The 19,737-nt window shown below is 41.6% G+C and overlaps 1 protein-coding gene across 1 annotated transcript in view; it reads right to left on the reverse strand.

Annotated features, from left to right (window-relative positions):
• Positions 1 to 13,903: 13,903 nt before the first annotated feature.
• The window catches only part of GTF2F2 (general transcription factor IIF subunit 2), an 897,640-nt gene continuing 891,806 nt past the window's right edge, over positions 13,904 to 19,737 (reverse strand). Inside the window, exon 9 of the mRNA XM_069205408.1 lies at positions 13,904 to 15,007. Coding sequence (XP_069061509.1) covers positions 14,888 to 15,007 — 120 coding nt within the window. The 3' untranslated portion in view covers positions 13,904 to 14,887. The remainder of the gene's footprint in view (positions 15,008 to 19,737) is intronic.

The following is a 19,737-nucleotide window of genomic DNA, read 5'->3' on the forward strand; positions in this document are numbered from 1 at the left end:
CAGGTTGGGAACCACTGGTCTATGCAGTAAACCAGACAGAACCACAAGATTACCAAACAGTCAAAATTGCTTGCTTACACTACTGCATGATCCATTTACTGTTCATCTTGTCGACTTCCTGTACTGTACCATGTTGTTGATTAAATGCCAATAAAAACCTATACTTAAAAAAAGATAGATTACCAAACAGTTGCTAAAGAGAAAACGCAAGGCTAAATCCTTTTAGGACTAGCGAGGAAAGGAATATACAACACCAACAAGCAGACAGAGTTTCAAATCTATTTTTCAAGCCTTAAATAAATGGAAATTCGGATTGATTATCCAACGACATGATGAATCATTTATTTTACATAGGTAACGCTCTTTCCACCGTAAACTCCATCTATTTGCAAATTCCTCTTCTTGATAATGTCCCCAGGCAGTAGACTGGATCCTGAAACCTTCCCTGTAATGGCACCTGCATGAGGTATATGGCATCATTGGTCTCCATTGCAACTCCGTTCTCCCCCATATGTAACAACACAGAGTTGTTGTGTTACAGGCACCACACCTTCTCACTGTCATCATTTTAATCATCAGCATTCCTGTGCCCTCAGACGCAGAGTCTCTTATCCACAAATGAGCACTTTTCAAACTCCTCGTGCACACACAAAAAGCTTTATACAGCATTGATTCCATATACCTCAATATGTCTCCCACTTGTACGCACCCCTCTCAGAACAATATCCGGCAGTTGTGCCTTCTCCTACCTTGCTCCTATGACCTGCCCTACACAACAAACCATCCTCCTCAATTCTTGAATTCCACAAATAACTGTAGACCTGGTACTCCACCTAGCCCCAATCCTGGCTCTGCCCATACTACTCCTGCTTCAGCACCAGGATGAGTTGTGAGCAATGTTCCCTATAAAGTGCACGCGAGGGCACGCGCACACTCTCCCTTCCCCGACCGTGCAGGCCTCTCTGCCAAGCGCGCATGTTGTTAGTTGCATCGCTGCCTGCATCACACGTCGCTGCTTCACTCGAGAGTGAAACTGTATGTCAGCGCTACGTTTTAAAAAAAGAAACAGCATGAAAACACAGTCACTCTCTTCGCGGCAGAGGAGAAATGGCAGTGCAGCGACCAGAGGAGAACCTCCCACCTACCTTCAAGTAATGTAACTGTCAGCCCAGCAGCGAGGAGCAAAATCTCGGCAGAAGCACCTTCGAGAACTTTTTCTGTTCTAAATGGAGCCCAGGTAAGACCAATATGTAACTCTTGCATACATTGACTTAAAGTATTTTAAAGCAAATGGGATGCCCGAGAACTGTTTTTGAGCATGCCCCAATTAGAAAGTCATAGACAGTTAACACATTCAGAATCAGCGTTCCTGGTAGTCATTGTTCATCAACTGTGTTAGGTCACAAATTGTCTGTTGTTTCTGCAGTGCCTACAATGACTTGTGGGCATGTTCTTCATCACGGTATTCTTTTACTATTTCTAAATGGCAAGTGTTTCACAATTTGAGGATACTCACTGAGTCACCATATACGCCAACTTTCTGCAAAAAAATGCTTAATTCACCTAGCCACCTTCCTGGGTTTTGTGCAATCACAATGCTTGTTTGTATGCAATACATGCCAGTCTAATCTTACACGCCAGCATCTTTGAATTTCACCAGTCACCACTGCTTTCTCCAATAGTACCTACTTACTACTCGACGTTTCTTTCTGTGGCAACAGTGGGCAGAGGTTTAACTTCTTCACTGTGATCTTAGATGATATTCTGGATCTCAAGAGGCGCGGCCAGTTTGTCGGAAGTTCGTAGAAACTCCTCACATGCCCATGACCTCTCTCTGACACTGCAGGTGTCTTGAGACCCACACCTTGTTCACACAGCCTCCCCAGACACCACTTGAACAACTACCGTCCTAAACTAAAGGTTTAAATGTCCAGTATAAGACTAACCTTATAGGGCCTTTTGTGATCATGTATATATTACTTCTTTTTACTGTACCTGCTGTTTTTCTCGGATAAAAGAGGAAGGAGAGGTTGCTTTATGGTTCACGCTTTCCTGCGTATTAATCGAGGCAGGAGTATGGTATTACACGTTGCCGGGTTAGTTTCCATTTCTCCAGCAGTTAAATATACTGCCCTGAGAAGAAAAAAATCAGACAAGGAAAACATAGGGAGGTAATGGTAGGAAATTACACTGAATTGAAGTAAATGGTATATATCACTTTGCAAGTCTGAAGCTGCTCGTCAGCAGCAAAGCTGCCCTGCTGCTGACCTCAGAGGGGCGAGGAAAAAAAGGTGGGGCAGCATGCAGCCGTGCTTAATTAGTTTAAAATATGGTTTGAAGACCAAAGTGTTTTTGAAGGAGCCTGCTGCTGACGCTTCAGAATGCCAGGGATCCCAAATGCCAAGATTGCTTAATGTCTATTCATCTCACGCCTCTTTGTCCCAACAACAGCCTACATACACTTTCTCTTCTTCTATCTGTTTGTCACTGTTCTCCTATCTTCTTCCTTCTTTCTTTCTGCCTTTCTCTCTTATTCTGCGTGACAAACGATAAATCCTGGTCCCCAAAAGTGAGTTATCCATTCCAGCCATCTTCAATCACAGTCACAAATTAAGCTTTGGTTGAGGCCCCGGACTCGGTCGCCAGTTTTTCTTCGCTGGGATTCAGATCTGACAACTTGTGGGGAATGGTGGAAGCGGAAGGCTTGCAAGGGATTAATAGCTCTATATTAATGAATGGTCAAATGAGGGGAAAGATAGCAAAATAACTTAAGCAATAGAAGTCTTTTTTCAACTCATGGTATGTGGATTTGAAAATGGGTACAATTCCGCGGTTGCTGCTGTATTAAATCAGCCTGATGCGGACTGTAAACAAAAGTAGGAATTTAAGCGAAAGGCGCTGCAGGACGAGAGTTCATCGTTCTGCGCAGTGAGGAAAGCACAGAAAGAAAAACAGTACTTTTAGGAGCTGGACGATGTAATTTCCCTGGTTAATTACATTAGAGTATTGCTCAGGCCTGCCCAGGTGGTGCTTTTAAAAGTAACTTTCTTAGCAGGTCAGCTGGTCTGTGACCCAAACCTGTAAAGCGGTAAGGAGGACAGTGCAGGCAAGCGCAGCACACAAACTTGTCTGCTGAGGAACTTGTTTTGAAGTGTGCAGTAAGGGGTCCGAGCAATTTATTTAACCTAAACAAATAAGCATGTGGTTGAATACCTTGTCCGGCCCTTCACAGTGCTTATAATATTAACCAAGCTTTTGGCTTTTCTTTCCTTCCTAGAGAGCAGCAGTCCAGCTCTAGTTCTGCGTGTGCAAAACAGAAAAGGCCCCTTCCATTTCATGTACCGTGCGGGAATTTGGCCCAAACCTATTTACCACCTACTTCTCTACCACCAACAGAGAATATTTAATCCTTTTCCCCCATTGCGGCCACTGGGCGGCAGTGTAATTCAAGGCTACAAAATGTTAGTCTCTATTTAAACCTGGCCTTCTTTTTGCTGTTCAGCAAAATATGCTGTGGAAGTCAAAATTGGAATTATCTGAACCACCCTTCCAAGCAAAATATCTGTGATGCAAATTCCTTAACTATTGAAAAAAATACATTGAAACATAGTAATGATTAAGTCAAAGGTTAGTTTAAGAGTTGCAAATGTTTGATCTGCAATTTGAAACAGTAGCAACATTTTTGAAGTATGTCAACAGATGTTATCATCAACAGCTCTGTATTTGGTAGCCACATCTTGTTCTTAATACAAATGTTTAACAAGCATTTGCAATGCAATTGGTCTCGGATTTATTCCAGTTAAAGATATTGGTGTTGTAAATTCATAACTGGACTTTTCTTGCCACATAAATTGAAAATGAAAAGTCAAACATTAGTTGACAAAAGCAAGCCGATACAAAGCACCATGGCTGCCATGGGCATGAGTGTGAAGGAGAGAGACAAAAGGAAAAAGAAGTTAGCTCACAGTCAAACATATCGATAATTGTGCAATTATCCATGTAGCAGGGTCAGTCTGCAAGACGGTACCAAAACCTCCCCAAGGAGGGACAAGCATAAAGCATTAAAGGAATTTTGAAAGGCAAAACCACGAACAAGTGAAAGTGATGGGCATGAGGTGGGCATGGTTAAAATCCCACAATACTTACAACAGGTCAAAGCACTTGTGCGCTCAACCTAAAAATGATCAACTTGAGAATGTTTGGGTGCTTAAGAATTTCAATGGATTGAATATTAAGATGACTACATAGCATGTAAATTTTTGCTTACACACTGCCAAATTCTATGTGGAGCATTCCCCGGTTAGGGGGGCCGTAAAAATGACACAAAGAAATCTAACAGCTTTCTTTGCATCATTTTGTCCAGGACTTTTAATGCCTGCTCAGAGAAGGCATTAAAAGGAGTATCTTATTGGTTTCAATGGACCTCTGTGTGCTTTGCAGGATTAGAGGCAACATTTTTTACGCTAATCCTGCAAAGCGCCGAACTAGCATAAAAATGTATGATGCTAGTTCCTTAACTACCGCCATGGTGCACCGTACTTTAAATACGGTGCACACATGGTGGCGCGGGGGGGGTCAAGTAAAGTGGCACTGCACTAAGTGCAGGGCCGCTTTTCATAATTCTGCCCTCAATGTTTTTCTGTCATGCTCATCTTGACTGGAAACATGCACACATGATTCCATTTATTAAGAAATCTAATGCCCCAGCTATTCTTTCTAACTACAGGCCCACAGTGTTATATAATAAGTTCCTGCTAATATTCTTGAAGCAGTGGTTAATACACTTTCTTTCTTTAGCAACATTGTCTCCTGGACTCTTTCCCGACACATTTTACTGTCGTGAGATAAAGTATCTTCTGGTGCCATTAGATGATGTTTATATCACTTTAGATACAGGGGATGTCATAGTGTTAGTTTTCCTGGACCTGACAGTGTACTTCAGTATGGTCTCCCGCAGATGGAAGGACTGCGGAGTAGGTGGTCTAGCACTTGATTGGTTTCAAGCCTTTTTTTGTCTAAAAGAGACAAAGCAGTGTAACTTCCCCCCAAAATGCTCTTCTTTCCAAGAACTATGATGTGGTGCCTCTCAGGTTTCTTCTAAGCCCAACTCTGCTGAACGTCTATATGATGAAAGCGCCCAGGAGGTGTGTTAGCCCACCCTTATAAAATCCGATTAGTCATAGCGAGTGGGCAAGCAGATAACTTGAGGCATGTAAAGGTTGCATCATCGAAGGTCTAAAGCATGATGTAGGTTTCTAAACGGATGATAATATCAGATCAGAGTCCGTCTAAACTGAAACCCCAGGTAACTATTCAATAGCTCTGGAACGGTCATGCATAATGTTTTTTTAACTCCTATAACCTATGCTAAATATCTTCTTTCCCATTAGAGACAGTCAACATTTGAATTTTAACGGGCAGGTGTGAGTCCCAAGGAAGACCAGGTAATTCTATAAACGTTACAGGTGGGATTAAGGGTCTCTAGATAAATCACATTTATGATCCACACCTTTGCTTCTATTACAGGTTTGTCGGACCGAGCAAGTTATAGATTTGAATGGGCCGAGATGCGTAGAAGCATAAGGACCATGTAATTATTTGGTAGGTCCCCCATCTGGGTCACCCGGCACATTATAATATGGCAACATGCTGTAACCAACTGTTAACCATATTTTCTTTTGTTGCAGTTATCTCAGACAGACCTGGTCATAGAGGAGGACGGGCAGACCGGAGTAGCAGCGGAAAGAGCAGGTTATTTGCTAGCTTTTCCTTCTGGTGAATATGAGGCATTGAAACGATCAGGTGCTTTAATCAATTTTTCCTCTTTTACAGGAATCTTAGACCCTGCTACACATAAATTTGAACAGGCACACATGAGTAGAAGGAGAAAGACAAGGTAATAATTTTGCAGATTTCCATTGTGGTGCACCTAGTACAGTGGAATATGACAATCTACTTTAATCACCTTTTCTTCTCTTGCAGGCATCTCCGACAGCACTACTCATAGATTACAAAAGGCACATGTGAGTAGAAGCAGAAAGACAAGGTAATGATTTGGTAGATTTCACTTGTGATGCACCCAGTACATTATAATATTACAACATTCTTTAACCCCTTTTTTTGTTCTTTTGAAGGCTTCTTAGACAGTGCTAATCATAGATTAGAAAAGGCAGAAGTGACTACAAGCAGAAAGACCAGGTGATTATTTAGTAATTTTTCCTCGTAGTACATCTGAAACATTGGAACATAAGCATGTGCTGTAACCATTTTTTTCTTCTATTGCAGACATCACAGACAGTGTTACATCTACAGCCAGGTGTAAGAACAAACAGAAAGGCCCAGGTAATTACTTGCTACATTTTACAAGAGATAGCTCAGACTTGTCTGGTAGACTGCATTCAATAGCATAACAACCAACTTTAAATAATGTTCCTCACTTTAAAAAATTTCCTCTTTTGTTTTTAGCAGGCTTAGCGCACATTAGGCTCAGACTAATTGCCACCATTTGCAAAGCTGTGACTTCTGCAGAGAGCAGTGCTTCACCACAAAGGAAGAAATGCTGTTTTGTGTTCAAAGAAGAATGGCTGAAAGAAATTGTGGAGACTGAGACACAGAAGTCACGAAGCAAAGTTCACGTACAACTGGGAGAGCTATTTCTATACAATCCAGAAGTAGGCCTGATTTGCAAAGTATGTGCAGAAGCAAAGATCACAGGGGACTTTTCTACTGGGAAGAAATGGAGTGATGGCTGGAAGCTGGACTACTTGAAACGCCATCTATGTAGCAAAGTTCATGAATTTGCTTTGGTGACTCTAAGAAATAAAAGTGCAGCTGCCAGGCTGGGTTTTGGAGTGCGCACCAAGCTGACAGAAACAACCAGTGACAGAGCAAACAGACTAGAAGTGGTTGAACGGCAAAGATCTCTGCCTGAGGAGATAAAGATTATCATCAACCATGTGTTGCTAGCAGTCAAAATGAACACTTCAATGTTATCTGTTTAAGACATCCATGACCACGTCGCATTGTATGTGAAGATACCAGACAGCTGGAGGAGCAAGAACAATGTCTTTGATTTTTTGGAGGCAATCAACAGTGTGATACGCTCTGACTTCATGACAGAACTGCGCGGTACTCAGTATCACACATTGATAATTGATGAGAGCACAGATATTTCAGTTACAAAACTGCTCATCCTCTACTTCAAATTCAGATCTGTGACATCAACAGAGCACAAAACAGTGTTTAGGGGACTGGTAACTCTTGAGTACATGCAATGCGGAGGCTATAACTATAGCTGTAAAAGACTTCTACACAGCCAATAAGCTGGATCTTATGAAAATGTTCATGTTTACATCAGATGGTGCATCAGGGATGCTGGGAAAGAACAATGGTGTTGCTACCCGCCTCAAACAATCCATTCCCCATCTAGTTGAACAGCACTGTGTTGCGCACAGAGAAGATTTGAGAGTGGATGATGCCTGTAAAAAAGTGCTGATGATCAGGGAAATGGAAACATTACGGAGGATTGTCTACATTATGTTCTCCCACTCACCTGTAAGGAAGTCCAAGCTGAAAGAAATTGCTTTGGTCACTGAATGTGACGCAGTCTCCTTTCAGCCACTCAATGAAGTGCGGTGGCTTTCAAGGCATTTTGCTGTTGGTGCACTCTTGCGTAATTCTGAGGTTACTATGAAATACTTTGATCATGAAAGAGTTGAGGAGAATGACCCAATTGCTAAATATTGCTACAAAAACCTATCTGACTCCAACTACCATATTTCCTTTGCAGCACTGAATGACATTCTGGGTGAACTTGCATCTTTGTGCAGGTTGTTTCAGAAAAGCTCTTTGATCAATGTTGAAGCTGTACAATATGCAAGAGCAAAAATTGGTCAAATAAAGGAGCAGTACTTGGGCGACACTGTCTTTTGGAGCAACACAGTAAGAGATCTGATGGCTTTGTACAGAGAGGACCGAGAGTATGATAGTGAGCTGATGTTATCTTTCATAAAACTTCTTAATGAGCACGTGGAAAGAATGTTCCCAGAAGATGAATTGAAGGAATGGACAAGCTTTGATTTCCATGTAGTAACAACACAATCACAGTTTGATTTGGGGACTGAATGTACAAAGACTTGTTGAAAAGTACAAGAAGGTCTTGGTCCTAGGTGATGGTGACACCCCTGATGATGATGTTCAGCAATACAGAGATTATAAATATGTGGTGGCAGAACATATACAACGCGGATTGTTTAGGACCTTTCAAGACATGGTGAATTTCACTCTGCGGAATGCTGCACAGTATAGTGTTGTATCTCAGCTTGTTGATGTCTGTGCAACGTTCCAGGCTTCAACTGCAGACTGTGAACGAGGATTCAGCCTCATGAATGCAATCAAGTCCAAATTAAGAAACAGACTCGAGGAGAGTCACCTAGATATGCTGATGAGGACAAAGTCCTACCTTTCAAATGGGAATAATGACCTAGACCGAGTTTATCAGCACTGGAAGAATGGCAAGGACCGGCGAGAGAAAAGACATGTCATACATCTAATGTTGGCACCTGACTTGTCTAAACTCTGATGCAGCTCCTCCTACAGCCCATATGTGGGTTGGGTAAGAACATTTTTCAGCCTGTCTCTTGGCAGGATCCTCATGGCATTTATCAGTAGGGTGTTCATCAAATTGTAAATAATTGTACAACATGCCTTATTTGATGTGCATGGCCCTCTGTAGCACACTGAGAGTATTCATTAAAGTTTCATAATGGTTCAACCTCTTGATTTCTGTTTCCTCTAACTGGGGTGTAGGTGGCATTCAATAGGTCATGTCCTTGGGGTGTGTCACCAGGTCACAAAACTGCCTTAATGCCTTATTACATGGAGCAATGTTTATACAAATATCCCTTTTTTGCTTTAGTGGTAATATAAAGCTATAGATAGGCAAATGCCAAAGATCTTGGTAGTTATGCGCTGCGCTCACGTGAATGGTCAATTTCTTGGTGCACGTATCCTTGGCTGCAGCGCACAGAGACCTTACACTGCCACACACAGTGGAAACAAATTAGAGGGAACATTGGTTGTGAGCCATACAAATGCATGAAACGTAGCACAGCATAACAGCAGATTGGCAAAACAACAGTGTGTGAAATCTAACTTGGGAAGTTATGAAGTCCTAAAGGTCCAGTAAACAGAACATAGAACGAGGAATCTGCAACTAAACAGAGTAAACACCAGAAACAGTGTTACCGAACATAAGTCACTTATTTTTCTGATGAATACTTCTAACCATCCCACCGTATTAATTGATACAAAAGCAATGCCCTTTCTACTGAGTTTTGCAAGTAGTGGGCTTTCCATCAAGAAGTCCTGAAGAACCAAGGGTGCAAAGTTTGCCTCTATGCCGACTTAGAATCAATGCAGTAGTACACTGTGAAAGTATGGATAGATGCCCACATGGCTACATAGCTATGTAGACTACCCCAAGCGAAAGCAGTAGTTGAGGCCTTCCCTGTGGTAGAAAGAGGCTGAATGCTCTTAGAAGGGTCTTTTTTAACCAATGCAGAGGACAATATATATATTGGGAAACGTTTTGCTTCTGAACCACATTTACTTTCTTTGCACTGCAAAATCCAACATAAAGTTGATCAACCAAATTGTACGTCTCTGTCAGGGAAATCCTGCAAACAACCAGCCAATGCTAGAGCCTCAGACTCCAGCCAAAAAGAAAGAGACTTCCCCCCCAACACCGCCTTCTTTGTTGCAGTACCACATGACAGTTATGTTGCTCATCAGAATCTGGGCAACCATATCCCTGATGGAAGGCAAGAAGGCTGTCATTGGTAACAAAATGGCCCACAGCTGTAGAAGATTGGTATGTTACAGCTGCTACATTGGGGACCACAGGTCTCAGATTGCTACAACATCCAGGTAAACTGCAGAACATAAGAATGTTGCATCTGTCATTACTGTGAGCTCTAGGTGCAGAAAAGGACAATAGCCAGCAGCTGAGCAGGTTAGCATGCAACATCCACGACTGAAGATCCTAAGTCGCCTTGTTCGAATTGTGGATGATGTGCGAAAGGCAACCTCGATATTTGGGCAATTATAGGTGAAGGTTGCACAGTCCCACATTGGCAATTGGCATATGCCATCAGGATGCACAAAGCAAGGAGCGCAGAAGAACTACCAAGCCCAGAACAGGTACACATCGGAAATATCATGATCAGCTCCTGAATATTCAGAACTCAGTGCAAGGGTGAATAGTCCTTTGACACAGTGTCCAGAATGGCCCCTATAACCAGAATTCTCTGCACAGGCTGAGAATGGGATTTTGGCTCGGTGACAGAGAACCTCGGGGAGAACAGCAGCCAGACCCTCATCTGAAGCTGGTCAGAGACTAACTGAGTCTGGAACAGCTTCAACAGCCAGTCTTCGAGTAATGAAAAGATATATATTCTCGACCTGCAAAAATGAGTTACAACCACTGACATCTCTTATCAACATCAGAAGGGCCGAAGTTAGACAACACTTGGGCAAAAACTTTTTTGCATGATTGGCTAGCAAAATCTGCACTTAGAGATAATACCAGCATGGGTCACAAATCGTTGGACAAAGACTGGTGGAACATGTGGACGAGCATCTAAAAGGGTAAGGTTGTAACCAAAGTGAATTATCTGAAGGACCCTCTTGACCAAAGTAATGGAATGGCAGATGGAGAGGTACTTCAGAGTCCTGTGCCTTACTAAAATCAGTGAGTTGCAGGATAGAAACCTAAGAGGTTTGGCTTTGGCTGCATGCCTGGTGAAGAGGAAGCAGTGGATTGCTGCAGCTGCTGGTAGCTAACTCCGCCTCTGCCTTTGGTGCCACAAAATGGCAAATGAGGTGCTTAGTGGTCTGCAAGGAGAACCTTTGGCGTGAGGCAACATCATTTGATTATCTATGGTATGTTTAGTAGAGCTGATGGAATTGGCTGGCAGGAGAAAACAGGCCAATGAGTGCTGCTTCTACTTTCTTACCAAATAGTCACAATTAAAGGACATGTCCATAATTGAAACCTGGACATCCACAGGAAACACAATGGCACAAAGGGATGCATGCATACTGATGAGCACATTGATACTCACAGTCCAGGCTGGATTTCACAACATATTTTGCTGCATCGTGGCCACCCGGTATAGTTGGTCTGGGTATGCAAAAACTCACTGGCTATGTCCCACAGGGAGTGAGTGTAACCGCCCACAACACAAACCACATTTAATGAGAAATGTGCCAAGCTGGCTATTTTACCCCCAGTGTCTACACTTTTGCCTGTCTGGTGGACCAGTGAGGACAGCATTAGATTTTACATTTGCTTGTACAGAACTGCACAACAAAACTCTCTAGGAAAGGGTACTGTGACATGCTGTGTCCCCTCGTGCCACCATCTGTAGATACACAATTGACCCTCTTGGTGGCAGGGAAAAAATGTTTGGAGATATTGAGGGACTCGTTCATTCATAAATCTTAGTTAACAGATTGTCTAAAGTAGAAACTAAAGCCAAATTTAATCCAGCACCTCATGGCTCTACGAATTTTCACTGCAAAAAAAACACTTTCCTCTGTGGGGGGATCCTAATGCCAATTTAAACTATTTTATGTGACATGTCTAACCTATTAGCATTTTATTTTTCTAAATATAGGCCACCATCAATGCATGGAGGGGTAGCAAATGTTCCACCTCTTTGTTATCTTCATCGTGGGTAACACTTTCCAGGCTTTGGATAGCGCCACTGTTTAAACCAAAGAGTATCTCCATCCGACTTTAATACTGCCTCCAAGGTAAGGGAACAGGGGGATAGTCAGCTTTACATTGGGGTTGCACCTTGTGTAGCACATCATAGAGGAAGCCCTGGCTGAAGCCAGTTAAGAATTGGAACAGATATTTTAGTGGGAGCCGATGTTACAACTCGTGGGACCTTTGGCAATAGGGTCGAAGGTCAGCTTGGCGCTAAATGCTGGAGTGTAACAGGGTCAGTCTGCACTATCTGATGTCCAAATGAAGGCCCTGACAAAACAAAGAGGCTCAAAGGAGGCACACCAGAGCCATACTAGAGGGGTCTAGAATAATCCTAAACTGTTGAAGCATGGCCTCCTTGATGGCTATAACTACTGGAGAGCAGAGGATGGCCTACGGAACTAACAGTGAAGCAGTACCAGGACTTGAATAAGATCCAAATTGAAGTTTGATTCAGGCCTTTAGAGTGTCTCTCCCTCGAGCTGGAGTATTGAGGGGCGAAGAACCACATTTGGACTTTTGGGCCTCTCTTTGACTTGAATAAGGACTGAGAACAGAAGTGGGTCTGTGAATGGTCCAACATCTTGGAGTGGAGCAGACCACATTTCTTGAGCTCAGTGACGTAGAGTTTGGTATCCAACCCCCTGATGGCCTTCAGGCACATTAGGGAGCACTTGTTTCCCTCATGGCCTTTACTTGTCTCATGATGACTAACTATGCTTGGTGCCAAATTACCTAGGGGGCTTCCAGCAGGTGTGACATGGTTTAAAACCTGTCGTTTTAAGGGAAGACATCCCTGCACATACACTTTTTGCTGGAAACTTCAGCAAAAATGTTGAAAACTGTAGGAGCTTAACTCCTGGTTCATGTAGTAGGACATGAAAAAGAGGAACTGATGTCAGCATGCAGGGTTGGCACCTATAAAGGGCTTCAAGGTGTAACATTTGGAGGTGCATGAACTTGCGACCAAGACTGATGATGCCACGTACTGATTGTGAAGGCGATACAGCAGAGACATTTTCTGGATCCAGTCAAGCTCCTGGGGAAATTCATAAGGAGAGAGACTGGCAGTTAAGAATCTATCACAAATATGGAGACTATGGGTAGAAAATGTTTTATAGTTTGGTATGTAGCATTTTTAGGGTCGATCCTGCGTTGCATGTGCTTGCGCATGTGTTTCGCTTGTGAGATGCTTTAGGAGTTAGAAAAGGGTTCGGTGCCCCGTCCATGTCACGTCAGTGTCTTTCATTGGTTTGTGGGCTTGCCTGTTAAAATCTGCTTGCTTTCATTAGTGGAAGGCACGCATACGTCATGCATTTTCGGGTGGTTAGCCCTCTTCGAGCGCAGCGACCAAGTATTGAAAACTTGCAAGGCTTGCTGTTTCCCATCAGGTTTGTGGACTACTTTTTATCTTTTGTCCGCAGTGCGATCTCGCTTGGCATAAGTCAAGCGTCGACCCTGTTACATAGTTAATTGCACTTTTGCCGGTTATGTAGATAATTGCACTTTTGCCAATAGGTTTCACCACGAGTGAACTATAGCAGCACGATCACGCTGTTTTTTTCCACTCAATGTGACAGGAAAATTCCGATTGGGAGTTTACAACTGCTAATAGCTATAACTCTGAGAAATGCGAGACCCTATTGCATTGCAAATGCTTGTTATAAAATGTGTGGTTATTTGGCGTAGCTCATTAACTGATAAATCAACTATGTAATAGTCTGACATTGCTCAGAAGCAATTCCGAAATATAGAGCATGTGTGAAAAAGGAATTAGGTTGAATATACAAAAAGGGGCTCCAGCCTTAGAGGGTATTGTCTTACCAAATTATATCACAGTACGAATTATAAGAGAAAAGCACGGGTCTATGGTACATTGTCTGAATCCAACCAATCATTTTATCCTTTTCACACAACTGTCCCGTATTCCTCCTCAGAATTATTTTTTCATTAAGACATTATTTAGAGTCATAAAAAATACAAGGAATTTCGTACCCACACAGACACGACTAACGCAATGATAAATGTGCAAGGAGGTAAAATACATAATTAAACAGATTGTGCCTTTCCAATAAATCAAACTGACTTTTCGCATCAACACAGCCCTAACTATAAATACAGAGCCATGTATTTTTTTTTATCAAACTACTTTTATTTCAATGTTTTCATCCATAGTTAAACATTATCTGTCAAATGTGTTCGCATAAATGAGGAATAGGTTTGAGAAGAATGCTGGATGAAAATAAGAGGCATGTCCGGCAGTAGAATAAAAGAATAAAAACATGAAAAATTCAAACATAATGTTAAGACTCACAAAATTGTGGTTCCCTTGACAGTACTAGCTAATAACGGTAACAGCACATGGACCATAGCCTGCGAAGTAAATCCACACTTATGATATATCCGGGGCATGTTCAATAAACGCAGAAATGAAAAATAATCATTTGTTTCAGGACAGAAAACACATACGCTTCTCCAAACATCAAGAATCCACACAGCTTGGGCAGACGACTTTAGGGGAAGGAGACGTCACTGCAAAACCAACTTATGACTGTTCAGCCACGCTGAGATTTAATAATAGAGGGCAAACATGAGGGTGATAAAGGCTTTAGCTAGAAGGTTTCCTTCCATGACATGAGTGTGGTTGTGAAGTCAGGATGAACCTAACTCATCCTCCATTTCATCACTTCGGATGCTATGTCAGACATGTCCAGTCCATGGCATCCAGGAAAGGCTGCTAGATGACGATGCCAGCATTGCAAGTCAGATCTCAGCTTTTTCAACCATTTTTTTTCAAAATTTGTAGAAAGCAGAGGGAACCAATTAAGTATTACTAGAAAACAGTTCCTACAATTTAAAGTGAACAGCTAGCCTTTCCACTTAAGGGTAATCAAAGATCGAACAGTAAGTAAGCTGATAAATAAAAAGTTTCCTGTCAAAAATACACGTCACGAAATGCATTTAAAAAATAAAATCGGGTAGAAACGTGGAGGTCTTTTAGACACACTGTAGTAAGGTGATCCTGATTGGTCTTTCATGACTGGAACACGTGCAGACTTTGTTCAGTGCAGTTACATCTTGTAGTCTCTGCTGATCTCCCCAGCATGGTTCCTGCTAGTCACTCTTTTCTCCAGCTTGATAATGCCTATACTCTGGCATCAGCTCCCAGGTACTTTTGTGAGTCCCTTTAGCATTATAGGTGCAGATTTCTCTCAAAATATCTTTCAGATAATTCTGGAAAACAAATAAAAATGATTTCATCACACCGCTCATAAAAGATCCATTGCTCACAAAACACTGCCTTACCCATCAACTCTTTTGTGTTCTAACCTGTCACATAAATAACATCAATGAAAGAGGAGGTACCAAATCCTTGTTTTCCTACCTGTAATAATGCATCATTTCATTCCAGTTTGTGTCATTTATGAAACTTTATATTTGTATGTGATACTAATGGGTTTCTGAAAAGACAGATCTGTAAAGAAGGCAACCAGATCTCTAAAAAGGTACCCACTGCAGAAATCCCAGTACTCTTCTTACATACGGTCTTTACTAATAGCAGATTGGGAAAATCTTAAAAAGCAAGACTTAACATCATGCCTATATAGCAAGTTAATTTCGAAGTATAGGATTCACACTTGCAAAGCTCTTCTGCATTCTGTTTTTTCTCCTTCTTCCTCATTTGAAAAATGAAGGATTGATGCATGCGTACGAGGTGAGTCGGGGATGTTGAGAGAGAGTGGTCAAGGTGAAAGAGGCTACATACTTAAATTATCAGTAAACAAAAACAATTGTAATCAGGCAGATTGCTTAAAATCATCTATTTTCCATAACCAGATTTTTGTTACTTTACAATCTATCAATTTAAAATATCAGTTTGAAACATCTTTGTATAATTCTTTGTTCTCCTGATGAATGTTCAGCAGAAAACAAACTATGGACAAAACAATTGTCAATTGTGTAGGATTGTACACGAATCTGAAAGTATTTAGTTATGTATGATTCAGGGTAATTTCACTATTTTACAATAGTGTAAAAACAGCCATTGCATTGTGAATATCGGGCCATCCTAGTGTGTCACTGAACACACACCCCATTCTCTAAACACATATAACTAAAATGCCATTCTGGTTAACTTCTATAATTTCTGAATGTAATTGAATTAATATCCCCATATTTTGTTAACTCTGATTCTATTTTTCGATTAACTCTTTCAGTCATTTCTCTATTTGTCGAGTGTGCAGCACAATGTTCCTTCATTTTGTGCTAGAGCAAAGGTATAATTTCAGTAATTGTCATTTATGGATTGGCCAAGACATCTCAGACCGAAAATTAAGATCATCCGTTCATTGTTTAAAGTGATTAGCTTATAATCAGATACAATCTATTTTCATAAGTGTAACAATGAAGTCACATGCAGACCGATGTACGTTAACAATCAAATGTTCTGGGATTAAACACAGGCCTCTGGTAAAGACGTTTTCCATGTGAAGTTGCAAATCAAGACTAAGTCAGTCCATTAAGTACATAGTAAATATGGGGAAAACATTCAGATGTCTGGTCTATGAATAAGCAAAGCGAACAGTTCACCAGCTTTGCATTAAAGACTGATTATCAAAACAGGTGAAAAGATACGGAATGAAGGGTCCAGAGACAAAGAGCTGTTAATTAGAAGATTATTTATTTCCAGTGAAGAAAGGAGCCCACAGCGTAGCGTCTTCGTCCTGTGCAACTGTCTTTAAGTTGCATTCAGAGTGCGCAGGTCTTTGAGCACGAGCCACGAGCAAGCATATTCAAAAAAATACAATATAAAGATAGTAAGTAACATGTGGAAGTTTGAAACACATACATAATTCCATTACTGGCGCACGCCTGACACAAAAGTAAACACACTAGAACGTACATTTCATTACAACAGTGTTTAACTGGCATAACAATACTTCAAGGTGAAATCCGTTCCAGTAAATTGGAAGGGAACCGTGCGTGGCTGGTTCCTGTCACACTCTATTCAGCAGTTACATTCTCTTGAAATCACGTCTCAGACTTCCCGCACTTCAATTAAATTAGGAATTAGAGTAGTTAAAGATTGGTACTTTTGTCTGAGGCCAGGGGCAAGGACCGCATTAATGGGCAAAATATGAAATACAGCGCAATAACTCGAGGAAGTGGACGTATGTCCTTAATTGAAGCTTGCTCCAGTAGATAATCATTTCGTAAACAGAGGGGGAAAGAATAGGTTCATGGACTGTGGTTAAGCTTAAATTAAAATACTGCTGAAAAAAAGATAATATATATTGGTTGAAGAGAGAGGCCAGAAAGAATGAAGTTGGATAAAAGATTAATGATCATGATGGAGAGAGAGAATTTTGGGACCCGGCTATGTACCCAACTTCTCGAAAGTAGAGGCTGGCCATGGCTGCTTAAGTTGGATTTTTTTTAAATAAACTCTTTATTAAATGTTCCCCACGTGTAATGTATTAACAGCATACCTTACCATCATGACATATAGCAGCAGACGTATCTGCAGTACAATTCTATGTCTCAAACTCGTATTTTTCACAGGCAAAAACTGGAGAGTCATCAAGTCCAGAGCACAGTTCACATCTGCCCCCACCCCCAAGATTTCTAGTCTCTTTGTTGTCTCCCAGGGATCCCAGGCATCTCCCCTAGTTTGTTTCCCATGGCTCATCTGGGCCTGGCTCCAAATGTATTCCCTGTACCTCTTCCCATCCTTTCCATATTTTGTAGTGTTTCATTGGGGATCCCTGTGCCTTATATATGGGTTGTTCCAGCCCCAAACAAAAATTCATGCCCTTAGCTCAACAACCTTCAACCAAGGGGGTGGCCTCCTCCTTGCAGGCCCTCGCAATATCCCTTTTAACAACTATAAGACTGAACCACAAGAGCGCCCTTTAGTATTGTGTGCCACCAAGCTCATTTGTGATGTGTAGGAGAACTAAATTAGGGTCCCTCTGGACATCCAGACCCGTACTCCCCCTAGCCTCCCCAGGAATCCCCCTCAAAAGATAGAGAGGGCCAAAATGTGTGTACCAAGCCTCCAGGAGCACTCGCACATCGCAATTACTCACTGACCAGGAAAAGACCCATACGATGGAGCCAATCCCTAGTATAACATGTGCGGTGGAGCAATTTTAACTCAATATGTCGGAATTGTGCTGCTATAACTGCATCCCTGGGTGCCTCCAACACCTCTTTCCAATTGTCATCCCCAAGCTCTCCTAAATCACTCTCCCAGGCCCTGTGTACCGCCTCCATTTGGGTATGGCATATTCTATAACAGCATTTTGCATGTCTGAGATAATTTATGTTCTTTCATGTTTGTCAGGAGGAGCTTAGCCTCCAGTGCTGAATACTCCAGAATTTCCGAAGCCGCCCACAGCATTGGCACCAGTGCATGGCAGGGTTGAAAGTAATGAAAGAACCGTGAGTGTGGAGGGCATACTCTTCCTATAGCTCCTGAAAGGATTTTAGTATCCCATTATTCAGAACATCTCCCAGAGTCAAGATACTAATAGTGTCCCACCCTGCACAGCCCTGTAGGGCCGGAAGGCCTTAACTTTGATTTTGAATAAGGGTGTGTAAAATTTGCATAATTAAGTGACATTACAGCAAAATTACATAAAATTGTACATATTAGTGTGAAATGCAAATCTGTCATGTTGTGCCTCACTTTAGCACAATTTGCGTCCTCATGCCAATTTTTGGCACATGGCCACATTTAAACAAAAACACCACAAACTACAGCAGCTAGAGTTCTGTTGCTCCCATGCGTTTGTGGTAAATTTTCACTGCAAAGGATGTGGAGCGATGCAAAATTGCATAATTTCAGGAATTTCGTGTAACAAGCGTTAACAAAATGACTAAAGTTAAGAGAATTACATCAGCATAATTTAAATTTCACCCATGCTAAATTCTGAATACCCAGGAAGAAAAATAATTACCTGTTAAAGTGGCAGTGCTACCTGATCAACTAGTGGAGGTCTTTGCTGCTTAAAGACAATTCATTTGACATGTGGCCTGGGTTACTTGCTTGTACTTTTCAGTACTACTAGTCCCAGTCTTCCTAGCCTCAGTCTTAACAACAGGAAGTGAATCCGCTCTCCAAGGGAGGAATTCCAGGGTCAAATGCTGAGAATCGTAGCCCGCCAGCCTAATTGGTGTCATAAAGAGGCTAGCATTCCAAGCATCATCCTGAACTTACAAAGCCAGTTGATGGCTGGTCATTCCTGGGATGGTAGATCAGGTGAATGACTGAGATGAGGTAGATTAGCAGTATGAATAATACATATTACTGATATATAAAACTGTTAAATAATCCTGGAATTACCTCCATGTACAAGTCATAACAATGGGAGGTGTACTAAAATAAAGACAACACACAATCAAGCTTATAATCTCACTATATACAGAGACATATACATAATGGCAAAGATACTGCAACCCCCAGTATGTTCAATGTAAGAGGACTAATCAAACAGTACACAACTCATGAAAAAATTGATTATAGCAAGCCCCCCCCCAAAAAAAGTACAATATAGACCATCTCCCCAGATTTTATAGGCAGTATTGAGAAATGCCAATATGATGTTACACCGAAGCGGCAGCAAAGGAAATCTCAGAAATTAGAACTCTTATCAATTTCCCATGAGACTGCAATACTTCTGGTTGAACGACCATGTATGCCAAATAGAAAGAAAATATCTTCCAGGGAATAAGCTAAAGCAACAGTGAACCTGATACATCTACTAATGAAAGGCGCCCCAGCACTTTATACATGGCAGATATCTCCGTGATCACAAAACAGATATTAGCTATCCAGAAATGTTTCAACTGTTCTAACCCATGTACATCCGTTATGGAAGACAGAAGGGAGAAACATCTCCTGTGATGGAAATAAAAGGAATTTTAAGCAGAAAAAGGGATTGGGGAAATAATTAGGCTGT

Source organism: Pleurodeles waltl, chromosome 8 (genome assembly GCF_031143425.1).
Source record: "Pleurodeles waltl isolate 20211129_DDA chromosome 8, aPleWal1.hap1.20221129, whole genome shotgun sequence".
NCBI lineage: Eukaryota > Metazoa > Chordata > Amphibia > Caudata > Salamandridae > Pleurodeles > Pleurodeles waltl.